The sequence below is a fragment of the Neomonachus schauinslandi genome, chromosome 2, assembly GCF_002201575.2.
Source record: "Neomonachus schauinslandi chromosome 2, ASM220157v2, whole genome shotgun sequence".
Lineage (NCBI taxonomy): Eukaryota > Metazoa > Chordata > Mammalia > Carnivora > Phocidae > Neomonachus > Neomonachus schauinslandi.
Window position 1 is genome coordinate 198,410,138 of NC_058404.1, and position 18,607 is coordinate 198,428,744.

At 47.9% G+C, this 18,607-nt stretch overlaps 1 protein-coding gene across 1 annotated transcript in view; it reads right to left on the minus strand.

Annotated features, from left to right (window-relative positions):
* EVC2 (EvC ciliary complex subunit 2) overlaps window positions 1-18,607 on the minus strand; it is a 135,705-nt gene that overhangs the window by 18,956 nt on the left and 98,142 nt on the right. Inside the window, exons 15-16 of the mRNA XM_021677663.2 lie at window positions 17,485-17,689; window positions 15,030-15,152 (exon numbers count right to left, since the gene is read on the minus strand). Of these exons, the coding sequence (XP_021533338.1) occupies window positions 15,030-15,152; window positions 17,485-17,689 (328 nt within the window). The remainder of the gene's footprint in view (window positions 1-15,029; window positions 15,153-17,484; window positions 17,690-18,607) is intronic.

The window sequence follows — 18,607 nt, forward strand, 5'->3', positions numbered from 1 at the left end:
TGCCCAAGGCTCCGTAAATTCCAGAGGAGGGAATCCGTCCACTCCCCTCGGTCACATAACCAGGCAGTTCATTCTGTCATCTGTGTGTTTGCTCTATGATCACCACCTCTTATACTTTCTCCAGAAAAGTTGCCACGTGAACAACGGGGTCTAATCTTCTCAGATGCCACCGCCTGAGCCCCTAAAGGCAGGTCCCTGCAACTGTGCACCCCCTCCCCTCACAGGGGGCTCAATAAACCACAAGCCAAAGAGCAGCCTGCTCAAGCACATACCTTGGGGAAGGCTTTCATTTGATCTTTGGAAGTGTGCGGAATTTCAATCACAAAACCAAAGGTAAAAGCAACCCAGGTGTCCATCGACAGAGGATAGACACAGTGTGGTCTATCCAGACAATGGAATATTACGCAGCCTTCAAACAGGGGAGGTTCTGACACCTGCTACCATATGGACGAACCTAGAGGACACGATGCTCTAAGTGAAATAAGCCGGTCACAGAAGGACAAACACTGCAGGAATCCACTTACGTAAGGTACCTAGCAGAGTCAGATGCACAGACAGCAAGCAGACGGTGGGTGCTGGGGGCTGGGGGCCGCAGACGTGGGGAGGGAGTGTTTTATGCGGACAGAGCTTCGGTTTCGGAAGATGAAAGTTCTGGAGATGCGGTGGGGGTGGTTGCCTCACAGCGTGAATGTTCTTCACGCCACCGTACCATACACAAAAAGCAGTGAAGACAGTAAATGTCGCCTTATATATATTTTACCCCAATAAAAAATATTGAAAAAGTTTGTAGAATTTTGTTTTCTGCCATGTAACCTATTTTTATTTTTTTAAGACTTTATTTATTCATTTGAGACAGAAAGACAGAGAGAGAGAGAGAGAGCACGCACAAGGAAGGGCAGAGGGAGAAGCAGGCTCCCTGCTGAGCAAGGAGTCCCATGCAGGACTCAGTCCCAGGACCCCAGGATCATGACCTGAGCCAAAGGCAGACGCTTAACTGACTGAGCTACCCAGGCACCCCATGTAACCTATTTTTAATCCTATGTTTATCGTCAGAGGTTTGGAAGGGGCTGATACACGGAAGAATATTTACACGAAGTGGAGCCTGGCAGAGGACGACGACCCTGTGTCCCCCAAGGCGGCACGGCCTTCCTGTGCCCGTCTGTGTGTCCCTCGGAGAGATGCAAGTCCCAGTTTGAAAAGCTCAGATTTCGTCTCTACAACCTGACCTTCAGGAAAAACTCCGGTGGGGGGAAGAGGGAAGAAGTGCCCCAAAGAAACACACAGATGGCTTGTCAGCTGGGGAAGAAAATTCTGTTGGGAGGGGGTGCTACGAGCACTTTTTGGAGAGGCAGTGCCTTCAACAAGCTTCAGAGAACGCAGAAGAGCGCCAAATGGCATGTAGGGTCCGCAAAGTCACATGGTAGGGGAACCTGCATATTTGGTTCATGGAAAAGCCCACAGACATCAGGGGCCAGAGGCAACAATGCAGAGAGCTTTGGCAGAGGACAGCTGCTTTGGGAGATGGAGGCTCATTCCCCTGCTTGAACAGGAACAAGAAGCCTTGTTCTCAAAAGGATGCTATTAGACCCCAATCCTTCCCTAGCTTGGAGAACCAGGTGACAGCCCCCTGCCCACTGATGGTTTCCATGGTAACTGCGGATCACATCTGGGCCTCCCGGGTGGGCCTTGTGGAAGGGCGGGCAGCCATCCTCAGGCTGAGGCATCCACACCGCTCCAACGGTGGCGCCACGTCCTTCCAAAACTGGGCGAAGCCTTGTGGGACCCCAAGAGCGGTGTCTGATGGCCCCCTCACGGGGATGTGGGGACGCAAGTCTCTAAAGCGCTTCCCGGATCCTAGCAGTCTTCCTGCAAACACCCTTTGCCCACAGCTGCTTTCTCACCCCAAGGTTACAAAGTATATTTATGCTTCATTCATCAATCCAAAAAATAATTAATGAGCACCAAATATGTATAATATACAGGAATGTGTGATGCACCGAGGGGATGGGGCGGGGGTAGAGAAGAGGCGAAGATGCTTGAGACGTGGATCTGACCCTGAAGGAGCTCATCACTGAGGACCGAAGTAGGCTCTGACTCTGTCATGTACTAGCTCGTGACCTTGGGCAAGTTCACTGAGCTGCCTATGACTATATTTTGTCATCTGTAAAATGGGAATAATACCTCCTAACACACAGGATTTTACAAAAAGCTTTACTGAGGTATAATTAATTGCCATACAAAACCTGTATGTATTTGAAGGCTACCAACTGGTAAGTTGTAACATCTTTGCACACCCTGAGGCAACAGGAAGGGCCATGGCAAACCTAGGGAAAGTCCCTCAAGAGGAAGAACACAAGTGACAGGCAGGTGGCCAAGAAAGGGATGAGCGGGTCCCCTTATCATGCATCTGCCATGAGCTCAGATTTCCACGTCACTTCCAGGGGGTCTCCATCCTCCCCACCGCTGGATGGGTGGTGGCCCAGATACCCTGTAAAGCTGAGCCCCCTTCAAGGGGGCGGAGCAGAGCGAGATGGCCATGAGGGGATCTCGAGTTTCATTTCTGCAAATTCACACCTAAAACATGGGGGGCAAGCATAAAGCCTTTCCTATGTACTGTAAGAATCACGTGGACAGTGAAATTGAGATAAGAAAGTTTCTCCAAAATCCTTTCCTCTTCTTCTTTGGAAAGTTTAATTTGTTAATTCCAGCACAGTAAGAATGTGCCTCTAGCGAGGGCTTCCATCCTTGTCTAAAAAGAGCCCTGGGAAAGGGTACAGATTTGCATTTCTGTGACAGGCTTCGTTAAATATTCAAGCTATCTAAAGTAATAAAAATTCACTTTCAAAATAATATGCTGCTAAATACTCTTAAATGGGAAGTTTCCAGCCGCTGCCTTACTCCTCTCTCTGACTCGCTTCCCAGTGCATTTCAAAAAATGTAGTTTCTTCTAGGTTCGGTGACGTCCTTTAAATGCAAATTAAAATCAACCCCTGTCAGCCAGCAGAGAATTACTGGCACTGAAGGAGTTCAAGACACCATAGCCTCCCTGCCCAGGTTTGGGAACAAACAGAAGCATGGGTGAGCCAGACAGAGGCCAAACGTCAGCTTTAACAGTGATGAGATCTACATTGGAGAACGCAGCCCGGGTGGGGTGGAGGGGGTGTCCAAATGAACACACACTCCCCCAGGCCGCCAACTGCAGCCCATGGTGGACAGAGAATAGGGGCCTCCCGCAGGCTGCCTGGCTTTGGAGGAGAGCTGAGGGAGCCGCAGTGAGCATGCCCAGTGCCCTCTTTAATCCCACCAGTCAGATAACACCCTCCTCAGAAAAAAGTAAGCAAGGCGTGGAGAGGGGCCAGGAGATCACTAGCCAAGTCGCACGTGGAGAGAGAGTGGTCACATCAAGAATCTCACGTCCAAAGGCTGGGAGGAGTGGACTGATGAAATGCTCTTTACTAGGAACATGCCCTTGTATCCTCATGGCTGGCCCCAGGACACTCAGATCAGTTTTACCCATGCTTTGCAGGATGGGTTCAAAATTGAAGGCTCACATGTATATATTTTTAAGAAATTTGAAGGGTGCTGTAATAATAGGCAAAATAGGCCTGTCTCATACTTACAGAAAAACTCATTTGGTTTATCTTTTCAATAAACTAGAATATTATTAAAAAAAAAATTGAAGGTTCTCTCCTCCATCTTGCATCAGGAAGGGAGTAGACTCAATAAATGGGTGTTAATATTTACTAAATGAAATACCACACTGCTAAATAAACATTATTAGTGCTTACATTTAGAGATAGGAAAACTGATTTCTATGACAGGAAAGATACTACCATCCACCCCATCAGCTAGATAATCAAAGTGCAAAAATCTCAAACAAGTCAAGGGTACTGCCTTAAACTAGTCAGCATAGTTTTGTTTGTTTGGTTTATGGTTGATCTGTTATCTCTTACACATAATCTTGCCATTTAACTAGCTGTGTGACCTCAACAGGTTGCTTAACCTGAGTCTCAGTTTTGACTGTGGAAAAGATATAATAAAAGGACAGGGGATAATGCCCACAATAGTTTCTGATACCCAATAGGACCCTAATAAATAGTAACTGCCGTATTATACCATTATTATTTTTTTATTGTAATTATTATAATTAGTTAAATAGAGTCTCTGGGGATGCAGGAAAAATATGAAAATAATGGTTTGTAATATTGGGGGTTTTCTTTCCTCCTTTAAAAAAGTTTCTTCACTTTTAATTATAAAAATACATGCACAGGGCGCCTGGGTGGTTCAGTAGGGTTAAGAGTCCAACTCGATTTCAGCTCAGGTCATGATCTCAGGGTCCTGGGATCGAGACCTGTGTTGCACTCTGCATTAAGTGGGGAGTCTGCTTCTCCCTCTGCATCTCCACCCCCAGCTCTCATGTTCTCTCTCTCTGAAAAGAAATACATGCACAACATAGAAAAATATTGACAATAGAGCTTCCTAACAAAAGATGGTAGATTTGTAACGTGAATCTGTTGTTTTCTTTAAGGCCGAATGGAAAGGTGGGAAAAAATGAGAAAACAGACAATAGCCACAAAATTTTGAAAGCTGGAAAGGAGATGACTGAGTAGCAAAGGACTCAACAGATACCCCAAAACTGAATTCTAAGCCAGAAATGGGGTTGGCAAAGAAGCAACACAATTTGTGCTGTGGGTTCCCGCTAAGCATCACAGAATGCAGGCACCACTGAAACTTGGAGGTAAAAGCTGAAGGTAAACAAGAGGAGAGGTGGAGCCTCTAGGATTTTTGCCACCCAACTCCCCCCAGTGACAACTGAAGATTTAATCTCCAAAAGAGTCTCTGAACTTGGAGAAACCAGTCTCCATATAAAACAGAGGACTCAAGTGACACTTCACATCCAGACTTCTAAAATCTCAGTTTTCTTCCTCTATTTGGTTCCTCAAATGTGGGCAGCCAGTTCTTTACTATATAGGTAGGAGAATGGTCTTATCTGGGGACTCCAACCAGCCTTAAAGAAAGATCCTAACATTGGGGTTCCCCAAGTAAATGGTCTAGCCCAGCCACATCAGGGTGAAGGTCACAGTCCACAGGCCCTGCTTATAGGCTCAGAGCTTCTAAGGAGCTTTTGAGTACTTTACTCTTAAATATGAGCAGACCAAGGATGACCACACACTAGGGAAAGCCTCTAATGAATATAGAGGTAACAACAAACATGCAGAATTAAAAAAAAAAAACACTTTAAAAAACAATGTTCTCAGAGTTACAAAAAATAAAAGAAAATAATTTCCTTAAGAAGAGAGCATTCAGGGAGGAAAAGAAGCTCTTCATAAATTAATAAATAAAACATAAATGAAAAATTCAATTAAAAGTTTGGAAGATAAAACTTAGGATACTCCCCAGAAAGTAAAACAAAACAAAACAGAACAAAAAACAAAGAGAAGGAAAATAATGAAAAAAAGAAAGCTAATAGATAAGAGGTCTAACATTTGAATAATTAGAGATCCAGAAAAAGAGATTAGAGAAAAGAAGGGGAGTTCATAATCAATATAACTTAAGAAAAATTCCCAAACTGGTCAAACTACCCATTGACGATGGGAGCAGAATGAAAACATTTTCAGTCTTACAAAATTTCAAAATATTTAAATCTCCGACGTGCCCTTTCCTAAGAAACTAAGATGTGTTTCATTAAAACAAGGAACAAATCAGGAAAGAGAAGGATGAAGGAATTTTATAGCATGACCCCAGGATGGCAGCTGTATATAAGGTATAAATAACAACATCTAGATTGGGACACAGCAGATGTACAGAGAGAACTCCGAAAGATTATGAAATTAATAGAAGGCATGACTTGTGTGGTGGTCCTGACAGGATATTTGGTCAACTGTCAAAAAGTGTATTGAATTAGTGGTAAGTACATAGAAAAGTAACTAAAAAGAAACCAAAGGGCAGTATTAACTCCAGGAAAAAACAAAAAGTTATACAGAAAAGAAAAACGAATCTCAGTTTTATATAACTCAGATGTGAATAATATTTAAATAATCATAGTAATAGAAATCTCTAATATACATCTAATATATTGAGGAAAACAGAAAACCCTCATGTGTGTTACAGGTTGAAAGAAGAAAGATAGCTAAATCGTATTTCCATAAAGAAAGGTGAATAAATAATACCCAAAGTAAAGAAATCAAGAAATAGCAAGACAAGCATGTTATTTGGTAATATGGAGGTAAATGCCAAAAGATCTAGCTAAAAAATTAGAAGTCATTGCCTCTGGGGATTTGAGAATGTATGTATGAATGGTTTTAGGAGTTGCTCTTTTTTAGCACAAACCTTGTAGAATTATTTGACTCTAAAGAATGCATGCATAAGTTTTATAAAAATGAAGAGAAAACTTTTAAAAACGGACAACGTCGGGGCGCCTGGGTGGCTCAGTTGGTTAAGCGACTGCCTTCGGCTCGGGTCATGATCCTGGAGTCCCGGGATCGAGTCCCGCATCGGGCTCCCTGCTCGGCAGGGAGCCTGCTTCTCCCTCTGACCCTTCCCCCTCTCATGTGCTCTCTGTCTCTCTCATTCTCTCTGTCTCAAATAAATAAATAAAATCTTTAAAAAAAAAAAAAACGGACAACGTAACAAAAAGTTACTACATTCAAACCATTAAAAGAGAATTGTGGTAACCTTTTGGTGTGTGAAAGGTAGAAGTGGGACAGATTAGAAAGGTAAGGCCTTGAATGCCACACTCAGGAATCTGGAATCTGTTTGGGGATGGTGGGAAGCTATGAAACTTCCCTTAGAGCAAAGCTTCAGGAGATGACTTTGACAGATACTGCCTCAAGGGATAAAACAGGGGCAAGAGCAGACATAAAGGGAACCATGTGGAGGCTTTCCCAGTCTTTGTGGATGGATAGATTTTCTCTCCCCTTCCTAAAATGCCTTCCCTGTCAACGCCCCTTCTCTTCTAAGCTTTAGAAGAACCTGCACCATCAGTATTTTCTCTTGTCAGGTCGTCGGAAAATGAGCACATTATTCTCATGCTTAAACTCTAGTCACTTCTGAAATGACAGAGTGTGGAGAGCTGTTCCTGACAGCGGTGGCAGCCACCTCTGCATAATTGCTGCAGCAGCCGCAGGAACACAATAGGATGCACGGTCGATTGCAGTGCAGGAGTTCCACTCCGGAACGAAGGGAGTGCTAATGAACTGTGTATGCACAGCATGTCATGAAACCTGGAAACAGAGAATGAATAATGAGTGGGTGAAGGGATATAGTGGCAGGCATGCCACCCAGACAGAGGACAACATCATCAAAATAACACCGGAAATGACGGGTGAGCAGGAAATATGATTGTGTCATTTTCACATTCATATTTAAATGTCCCTAAAGAATATTTATGAGAAATTTATATATACTGTGTGCAAAAACAATAGCAGAGCACATCAAAGATTAGCTGAAACATTCCCTTCATTTCTGGATCCATCAACTCAGATCTGCTAATGTGACACAGGGATGGCGATCAAGAGACCTATGCTTTAGGCTCCACTCACCCACCTGCCAGCAGTGTAACCTTGCACAAGTCCCTCCACCTTTCTGAGTGTCAATTTTCTCATCTGTGAAACAGAAATAGTCATTATTGCTCCACATGTCTCACTACAGAGTGGAGAAGGATATATGAATAGGATCTAAGATCATTTGAAATATCAAGGGATTGAAAAGAACCTAAATGTCCATTAATTGAGGGCTGGCTACATCATTTAAGGGTCACACATACCATGAAATGTCATGCTGCTGTAAAAAGCCACGAGGAAACTCTTATGTAGTGATATGGAAGGTCTTCAAGTTTCAGTGTTAGGTAAAAAGCAGAGACAGGTGAGACAGAGAGAGAGAGCGCAGATGTAGACAGACAGATAGAACTATTTCTACTAGTTGGAAAATAAAAAAATGAGTCCCATAATTTGTGCTGTGTATTTGTGCTTTGTGGATTGGCCTAGGCACTGGAGCAAGTGGAAGAGATACATTCCCAGTCCTGGTCAAGGCATTCAGCAGGTTAAGACCCTGGCCAGGCACCATTTTGAGTGGCAGCCCTCTAGTCCTACAGATCTGATCAACTGTCCCAAGCTGGTGAGAGTCACCTGGAGGTCAGGGAAGAAGCCCGAATGTCCCTTCCTCAATCAGGCACCCACCTCTGAGCAGCCCTCCTTGGCTGCCCTCCAGGAGAGAATACTGGGGACTGACATAACTGACCCTTGTAGGGCGACTCTGGCCACCACGCCTACATTGGACCCTTTGCCTTGTTGAGGTGTCTAGTCCCAGGGCCCTTCAGTTCACAGAAATCAAGCCATTTCTTAGTGGTGGTGGGGACTGCAACCTTAGCTTCTATCTCAGCAGACTAAGACAAGGCCCACATCCCCTACAGCCAAAGAGAGCAGAGCTCAGGAAAGGAAGAGTGGCCAATAGAGACCTCCTTACAGAACTAAAAATGAATATATCCCCCCAAATATTCTCTACAAAGTGCCTAAATCTTACCAATTTTGCCTCAAAGGCTGAGCACCTTAGTACAGCCTCCAGGCCTCCCATACCCTAGCTCCTACCTGCCTCTGAGGCCTCCCTTCTCCATACCTAACAGAAAACAACCTTTCTGAGGACAAATCAAATATCTTTCAAAATAGAACTGATATAAAATCAAAGGTAAGCCACAATAAATTCCCACGCATTATTATCATATATACTTTATTCTCTGACTAAAAATAGAGCAAAGTTACAAATCAGTAACCGAAAAATTTTTTTAAAAAGGATAGTTTAAAATTCAAAATCAATGACAAAAGGATAGGTAAAAAATTTCTACTTCTGCCCATGATGGAAGAACTGGGAGCAGACTTACTCTCCCTCCACCAGAAAACCAGGTAAAGTACAAGATGCAATAGTTTCTGGATACTGGACAAGAGGCAGCGCAGGACTGGCCTACCTGAGAAAGGAAATAGACAAGGTGACCCCACAGCCACCCTAGCTTGCTGCTTGGATGCAGTTCCTAGGATGCAACATTGGATGAGGACCCGGGGGAAGCCCAGCAGGTGCACCAGGTTAAGAAAAAAAAATCAGAGTTTGGGAGGCCACTGTGTCTAGAATTTGTGGGGCAGGGTACCAAAGAGGAGGGAGCTGCAGAGAGAGAGAGAGAGAGAACGCACTCCAAAGACCTACAGGGGTGTCCTCAAGTCTTTGGCTAAGTGCTGGGCATGCTTGGATAAAAAAACTACATCACACCAGAAAAAGAACCCAAAAATCTCAGGCAGAGCAATTGCCGGAGATCTCACACTGCTGGGAAGAGTCAGTGTTCCCATTAGGCAGAGTGAAAAAAGCACACAGGCATCAGGGAGAGTCCTCAGAAGGGTACTGCCTCAGTGATGGGGATACATTAGCCCTCAACTAAAGGCAGCTCTTGATCCCGCCTAACAAAACTTACAAGCATGTCTTGAAAGGGTAAAACTAATCCCAAACAACTCAAATACATGTCAAAATTCCAACACGATTAAAGAAAATGCAACAAAACCTGGGACCCAGCATGTAAAACCTACAATGCCTAGCATCCGATCGAAAATTACCATGCACACAAAGAAGCCAGAAAATAGGATCCACAATCCAGAGCACAATCTGTCAGTGGAAGTGAGGGAGATGATGGAACCAGCAGATAAGGACGTGGAAACAGTGATAAGAAAAAGAAATGAGGTAGCGGCTTGGAAGGGAGGAGACTAAACTACAATTATTTGTGGACATGATGACTGATGACCCAGAAAATCACGAGAACCGGTAGATGAATCCTCACAACAGCCCTAAAAGGCAAGTGCTTCTATTATCCACATTTGAAGGATGAGGACACCAGGGCACAGAACAGTTAAGAAGTTCACATCACACGGCTGACAAGCGGCCCATCTAGGACTTGGACCCAGATGTCTGGCCCCAGACACAGAATAAGGCAGTCTGGAAAGACCTATAAATAAAAACTGGTAACATTTCTTTACACCAGTATTAAGTCAAGAATATAATTGAAAATAGGTTACCATTCACAACTGCAAGCAAACCTATAATGTATCTAGAAATCACCACAAAGAAAGACCTTATGTATAAGGTGACCATATGCTTTATCACCAAGTTAAGAGGGAAAAGGAGGGGCGTTGGAACCGTCCCAAACAAATTGAGATCTATGGTCACCCTACTTATGGAAACAAGTGTTCCAAATAAAAAAGAAACATTCCACCTTTTGGGGGATGGAATGATAATTCTCAAATTAGTCTGTAAATTTCAAGTAGTCACAACAGAAATTTAATTATGAACTTGATTAACTTATTCTAAAATGTACATGCCCTCCAGACTCTTCCAGGTTTAAAATGATGCATCTGTGAGCTTACAGTGAGCTCATCAGAAGGCCTGGCTGTCCCTGGCTGAGTGTCCCATTTCTGATCACAGGCACACCCCAGCCCCTCAAGCAGCTGCCAGGGACCAGAGCAGAGTCCTCACTCCATTAGCCTCTCAGCTATGCAGAAAAAGAGGTCAGGCAGGAAGGCCACCCTTGTCTGTCTGTCTGTCTGTCTGTCTGTCTCTCTGAATCAGTCACATGATTCTTTGTGAATCAGTCACACAGCCACTCATGCAAGGTGGAGTGCAGAACAGCCCAGTGGATTTTCTATCTGAAAGCAGGAGGCGAACCTCCAAATGGCTGATGCACAAAGTGGCCGCTCATCTGAAACTGTGGACATCTCAAGAGCAGAAACCGAGACCGGGACTGGCCCAGAGAAGGCAGTCCAAAAAACATTCCCTAAAGGAGGAAGTGGAAGGAGACAGAAGGACAGGGGCAGGACAAGAAGGGCAAGGGAAGAAGTCAAAGAAAGGCGAGGGGACGTGGGACGGGCACAGGAGAGCCATCTCGGGAGGCTGAGCCTTCACACAGTCTGAGCTTGCTGGGTCACAGCACCATGATGGAAGGGTGTGGGTGATGGAGGCAGATGTGCCTTGTTCCATCCCCGGCTCTAGTGCGTACTGAGTGTGACCTTGGGCAATTCTCCCAACCTCTTCTGATGGCAGAGTCCAGATGAGGCACATATCAACCTGGAGGGGAGGGTTGCAGGGATCACGGACGTGGATTCTCATAAAGAAAGGAGACACCTAGCAGGTGCCTCCAGCATGCTTGGCAGCCCCAGCAGTGAAGCCAGAGTCCCTTTGGGGCACCACACTGCCAGCCAGACAGAGGCTTTGCCATGGCTCTCTGACCCAGGCCCTCGCTCCAGCTACATGAGCCCTGAGGCACTTCCCCATCCCGGAACATGGTCACACTACTCTCAGCTGCTGGCATGCAAACCCGGGGCTGTCATTTCCCTCTACAATTACCCTGGAAATGAAAAATCTGAACGATTGCGTTTTGAATGCTAAGACAACGCAATCGATCAATTTCGGGAGGAACGTCAAAGCCGTTGAGTTGAGAGTGCGTATTCTATTGGCACTTGCCACAGTGAGAGAGCCAATTGTGAGGATGGCCTGTCATTAAAAGGTTACAGCTGACAAATGCCTCTTGTCTGCCTTCCTCTGGGTTCTGGTGCTCACATGGAGCTGCTCCATCCTTGGACAAAACTAGCACTGCAGCCCATTGAAAGCTAAAAGTGCCTTCCTGTCTGATCCTCACAAAAACCCTGTCACTAGCGGGTTATCAATGTCAAAATCCTCATCTTATCGATGTGGGAGCCAACGCGTGTTTGTCCCACACTGCATGACCATGAGAGATGACCACATGCGATGAGAATATTCCCTGTCAATCCCGACTAGAGCATCTGACGCAGAGGCAGCCTGACCACAGGGAGCAGAGGGAGACCTTTAGGTTCAGGCGCTGGAGCCACGACTGCCTGGCGTACCTATTACACATAAGCCATACATATATGAATATAAAGTATTAAGCAAGGTACCTGGACTCACAGGCACTCAAAAGCAAACAAAATAAACGAGCGTTCAGCATCAAGGAAATCCAAATCAAAACCTCAATGAGATACCACCTCACACCAGTCAGAATGGCTAAAATTAACAAGTCAGGAAACGACCGATGTTGGCAGGGATGCGGAGAAAGGGGAACCCTCCTACACTGTTGGTGGGAATGCAAGCTGGTGCAGCCACTCTGGAAAACAGTGTGGAGGTCCCTCAAAAAGTTGAAAATAGAGCTACCATATGATCCAGCAATTGCACTACTGGGTATTTACCCCAAAGATACAAATGTAGGGATCTGAAGGGGTACGTGCACCCCGATGTTTATAGCAGCAATGTCCACAGTAGCCAAACTGTGCAAAGAGCCAAGATGTCCATCGACAGATGAATGGATAAAGAAGAGGTGGTATATATATACAATGGAATATTATGCAGCCATCAAAAGGAATGAGATCTTGCCATTTGCAACGACGTGGATGGAACTGGAGGGTGTTATGCTGAGCGAAATAAGTCAAACAGAGAAAGACATGTATCATATGACCTCACTGATATGAGGAATTCTTAATCTCAGGAAACAAACTGAGGGTTGCTGGAGTGGGGGGTGGGGTGGGAGGGATGGGGTGACTGGGTGATAGACATTGGGGAGGGTATGTGCTATAGGGAGCACTGTGAATTGTGCAAGACTGTTGAATCTCAGATCTGTACCTCTGAAACAAATAATGCAATATATGTTAAGAAAAAAAAAAAAAGAAGAAGAAGAAGAAGGTAGCAGGAGGGGAAGAATGAAGAGGGGAAATCGGAGGGAGAGACGAACCATGAGAGACGATGGACTCTGAAAAACAAACAGGGTTCTAGAGGGGAGGGGGGTGGGGGGATGGGTTAGCCTGGTGGTGGGTATTGAGGAGGGCACGTTCTGCATGGAGCACTGGGTGTTATGCACAAACAATGAATCATGGAACACTACATCTAAAACTAATGATGTAATGTATGGGGATTAACATAACATAACATAATAAATAAATAAATAAATAAACAAGCATTATTCTTAATAAAGTGCTGTTACATCTTAAGAGGGGAGTGAAGGTCTTAAATCAGTGCAAAGGACAACAATGAAATGTACATCACCCCTAACCATGCCAGTGCGTTCTCGGGAGCTGGGCGGAGGGCTGGCCTTCCACCCACAGTGAAGGGTCTGGCTCCTGAATTGGGACAAATGCACGCCTCACGGGGAAACGACAGAGGTGAGCTCAGCGCAGGGCAGACTGCTGAGTCTGGCTCAGGAAACCGTGGGGACAGGATGTCATCTCTCACGGCTCGCTGTCACACAGTCATTCATCCTGTCCCTCTCCTCCATGGATGGGCCCAGCAAGATTCAGCTGGCCTTCCCAGCCTGCCATGTGAGCCCCTTCCACCACAGTCTGCTGTTCCTCCCTCAGGACACCCTGCATCCAGCAAAGCAGCCTTTCCACGGGGCTGCCGATTCGCTGGGCTCCCCCTGAGCCTGCACTGTGTCCCTGGCTGTGGCTCGGGCCACCCATTCTCTCCACCAACACAAATCCCAACTTTTCCTTCTCCAGCAACATCCACTTAGAGTCGAGGGGTTTGGCTCACACACCGGCAGGTGTGGGAGGAAATGCCGCACCCGGCCCCCAGGCGGGTATTTCCTCTGCAGCTCGGGCCCCTCTGTACCCCTCTCCTCTGCTGCTCCTTGGTGAACCTCGACCATAGCACATGGCCTGGGCCAGGCCCAGCTCTGCTCGGGAGCTACACTTCTTTGCCTCCTCCAGGGAGGCCGCCTCCAGGGAGGCCGCCCCCAGGAGCCCCAGGGAAGGCCATGATCAGGTGGCTGAGTGTTTCATCCTGGGGCCGCTCAGCAAGCCCATCTGGCTCTCATGCTAATTTCTATCTTTGGTGCTAGCCTTTAGCAATGAGAAAGAGGAGATGTTCGCCTCCACCCGCCCTGTCTGTCTTCCTTCTCGGTTTTACATATAACACAGATAGGGGGAGGGGGGTGCCCCTTGTTGTATTCCTGAGTCATCCCAGCCTGGACCTCGCCCTGCATAGGCTCTCCGGCTCCTGGCCACGTGATGCTTTTGTGTTCTGAGAAATACACCTGCGTTAAAGGAGCACAACCTAGGGCAAGGACAGGGCCAGGAGGTAGGAACAAGACGGCAGCTCTGAAAGACAGCTTGATATGCCCATGCAGGGAGCACACTCCTCTGGGGAACCTCCCCTTTCCTGAGTGCTAGGGGACACCGCAGGCACCCAGAGGTAACACGGTGTCACCTCTTCAGAGAGCCCTGACCCGACTCTGCTGCCTACAGTCCGTCTCACTCCCCTCACCCCTGTTCGGTGACTGTCACATCATCTCGTTCATTTCCTGAAGGCACTGATCACCGTCGATGAGTGCTTTCTGTCCGTCTCCCCCAGCCATAACGTGCGCCCCATGAGAGCGGGGCCAGGACTGTCTGTCACCACTGCAGTCCCAGAGATCGTGGACACCGTGCCTGCCACACTGCCGCCCGCTCAGAATCCCAGTGTGGTGAATGCGCGGCATGGGGCGTGTTAGGATAAGAAAGGAGGACAGGGCGGAGGAATGAGCGGGAAGAACTGGGTGATCCGGACAGGCTTCTTGGCAGAGGGAACACGTGAGGACAGAGGCAATTCCTCAGGACAGCCAAGGACACGGTTCATTCATCCAGATAAGGGAAGGCGGCAAGGACTGTCCAGGGAGAGGGAAGAACGCGGACAGCGCCGTGTGCTCATGCGCCGTGTGCGCAGGAACGTCCAGTCCGGCTCGTGTGAAGGCCTCAGCGCAGGGCCAGGCGCAGGGGCTACGGCCTCCACCGCCTTACAACACTGCGGCAGACGTGAGGTCCGCAGGACCAGCCAGATCCGCTGGGGAAGCGCAGAAGGAGGGTTGCAGACAGGACGGTGGAGAGGCCTGAGGGGCACGGTGGGTCCCAGCTGCAGGAGCACAGCCGACCGAGATGGGCAGTCCCCTCCACGCCCTGGAAATGGGGTGGCATCAGCCCTGTGTGGGCAACGAGATCAGATAAAGCAGAAGGACTGACCTTTTCAACCAGGTCTTCAGGGGCCTGTTCCTCAAAGAGCTGAATTTTGTCTTCAATGCACTTCCTCAAAAGGTCTATCTTGCTTTTACTCTTGGAGCGCGGCTTTCTCGCCTTGGACTGCTGCTGGAGGGCGCAAGAGAGAACACAGGCAGGAAAGTGACCACCTGCAGGTCTGTGCCTGCCCTATGTCTCCCAGAGCCAGGAGGGGCCCCTGTGGCCCCAGAGCTGCAAGCTGTCTTCAGCTGGACAGAGGGGGAAAGATGTACACTTGCCTGAACAAGCTCAGTTCGTGGGCCCTCGGTCCACCAAAGGCAGAAGGACTCCAGCTAGCGGAGCCAAAGCTTCGCCGCCAGACAGCACAGCCAACCCGGGTCCTCCTCCTCCCAGCCACGGGACCTCAACCCATCAGCCTCTCTGAGCAGGGGACCCGACTGAAGAGGTCCCCGTCCTATGAAGCCATGTGGAGCCGCTCTCCCTGCTGGCACCATCAGACTCCACCACCACCTGCACCTCTGCTTTCGCCGGACGGCCCTCGGAAGGGAGCCAGGCTCAGCCAACCCTGCCAGCCCTTCTGAGCATTTCTTCTGCAGGGTATTTCTTTCTTTCTTTCTTTCTTCTTTTTTTTGAGAGAGAGAGAGAGTGCATAAGCATAAGCAGGGGAGAGGGAGAAGCAGGCTCCCTGCTGAGCTCCATGGAGCCAGACATGGGGCTCAATCCCAGGACCCCGAAATCACAACCTGAGCCAAAGGCAGACATTTAATGGTCCAAGCCACCCAGGTGCCCCTCTTCTGCAGGGTATCAAGCGAGCACAGTTCACACTTGGGGCAAGTGTATCTGCTCCTCTGAGGTAGAGTGCAGGGCCAACTGTTTCTAAACTAAGCACCCTAAACAACTTTAGAATCAGGAACTTAATTCCTGCCAGGATTGGCCCTCGATCAGCTCCAAAGCAGGGGAAACACACCTCACTTTACTTCTATGGAAATATCTTTATTCATTGTTCCAAAACTTAAAAAAAAAAAAAAAAAAAACACTTCGCTATTTTGTCCCTTACTCTCTAACTACCATCATCTTATAAATCCTGCACTCTTCCAGGAACAGAAATAGAAAAAACCCTTTTTTTTTTAACATGAAAGAACATAGAAACTTCTAAGTTGTTTCTGCAACTCACTGTTTTTTATTCAATATGGATACATCTGAATTTTTTTTCTTCCCCTAAAGGAAAACAGTGGGTTTCAAGTCAGAAAATACCAGCCCCAAGCCCAGTTCCACCACCCCCTCCCTGCTTTAGTTGGTCCACTCTTCCTATGCTGGTGGGTTTCTCTTCTGCAAAATGAGCAGAGAAACGTACCTCCTGGCACTGCTGTGAACATGCATGGGATCACCTAACCTTAAGTGCTTTGAATATGTGTTCAATCCCAACGTAATATCACCTCCAGGGAAGCCCGACATCTTGCATACATTTGGTGGTTGGCCGGCTCAATCACATGCACTGCACACCTACTATGCGCCAGGTACTTTCTAGGTGCTAGGGACAGAGTGATGAACATGTCAGGGACGCAGACAGTGAGCAGGCTGAGAAACCAGGACATTTCAGTGATCAATTACATGAAGACATGGACCACAGCCATATGATGAATGCCTGGGGGTCTTCTGGATGGGTGCTCAGGGTGGACCTCTGCGGGTAAGTTGAGCCGAGGCTCAAACAGACCACAAAGAGCTGGCCCTTGATATTCTGGGGAAAGCATGTTCCTGGCAGAAGAAATGGCAAGTTCAAAGGCCTTGTCTTAGGTTGGGTTCCCCAGAGGCAGAGCCAGAGATGGGGTTGGCTTGTGCATGGTTTCCTGAGAGAGGAGCTCGGAGCAGCATGTGGGGAGTCAGGGAACCAGATCAGGAAGGGGAAAGAGCCATGCAGGGCGGGGGGTCTCAGGAAAGTCTAGCCTTGACTGCTCCATGGGGGGGCTCTGGAGCAAACACAGCACCCAAGAGTGGTCTGCCTTTGAGGCACATAATAGGTGCTCAAAAAAGGCAGCTGTCAATCAGCTGTGAGAGGCTCCCTTTTCCTAACCCACCTGAGTTGACGTGAGCATCCTCCTCGTGTTACTTAAAGAAGGGGCCAAGCTTTTGTACCCTGAGTCGGTCACTGGGCGTGGCTGAAGGAGCAGGAGGGAAAGAAACCTCTTGGGCCACGGGGTGCCCCTCTGCCCGGGGCCAGGCCCAGAGGAGGGTGCAGGTGTGAGCCATAAGCGGCTAAAATGCAGGGCCCAGGAAGGGGGTCTGGGCCGGGCACCAAAAGGTTAGGACAAGCTTGGCAGTTCCAGGAGTAGCCAGATGCTGATACGGCTGCAGAAAGAGAAGAGATGAGCCCAAGGTGGGCGGCGGGGTCAGAGCCCACAGCATTAGGGGTGGGAGAGGCCCCGTGTCTATAATCAAGGAGTGGCTAGGACAAGCCTCTTACCTGCAGCTCAGGGGCAGCCAGGGCCTGGTCCAGCCTCAGGAACTCTGCTTCTCGCCAGGCAGTCTGAAACTGCTGCAGCAGGACACGGGCCCGGATTTTGGGCAGAGCCAAGCTCCTGTCCATCTGAGCGAAGCAGCCGTGAACTTCCTGCCTCATCCTGAGCAGCTCCTCTTCAGACAGGGAGAAGGCTGAGGAGCAGAGCTTCCTGGAAAAGCAAGCAAGAGAGGGAGGCAAACCATAAGAGACTCTTAACTCTAGGGAACAAACTGAGGGTTGCAGGAGGGGAGGGGGTAAGGGGATGGGGTAACTGAGGGATGGGCATTAAGGAGGGCATGTGATGGGATGAGCAGTGAGTGTTATGTGCAACTGATGAATCACTAAATTCTACCCCTGAAACTGAAACTACTAGTACACTATGTTAACTAAATTGAATTAAAAAAATTTTTTTAATAAAAAAAGGGGCACCTGGGTGGCTCAGTCGGTTAGGTTTCTGCCTTCAGCTCAGGTCATAATCTCAGGGTCCTGGGATAGAGCCCCATGTCAGGCTCCCTGCTCAGTGGGGAGTCTGCTTCTCCCTCTCCGACCCTCCCCCCAGCTCCTGCTCTCTCACGCTCTCAGATAAATAAAATCTTTAAAAATAAATAAAATAAAATAGAGGAAATGGGTGGGGGGGGTTGCTGGGGGTGGAGAAGCTAGGAATTCAGAGCAAACTCCATTCATTAAATCCATGTCTAGAAAAACTCATCATGTCTTTAATTGTGCATTCGTTCCACAAGAATCTCTTGCGCACCTAATGTGTGCTGTGTGGGACACACCATCATGCTGGAGAGAAGTTACAGCTGGATGAGGCCAGGCTGTGAGGGTGTCCACAGGCAGGCAACAGGCCTCCCAGCCTTCCTGATGGGGGAGAGAGCCTGCTTCTGCTTTAGAAACAGACGTGAAAACAAAGCATCATCTGCCGAGCGTGCTCGGCAGCACACTACGTAAGGGCCAGTGGCCTGGAGAAGAGATGCCCAACTCAGCTCAGGAGGACAAGGGGCAAGGGGGGCCTTGCGCTGGGTTTTAAAGGATCATGACCGACAGCCACCATGCAGAGAAAACCCGTTCCACGCTGGGAATATGC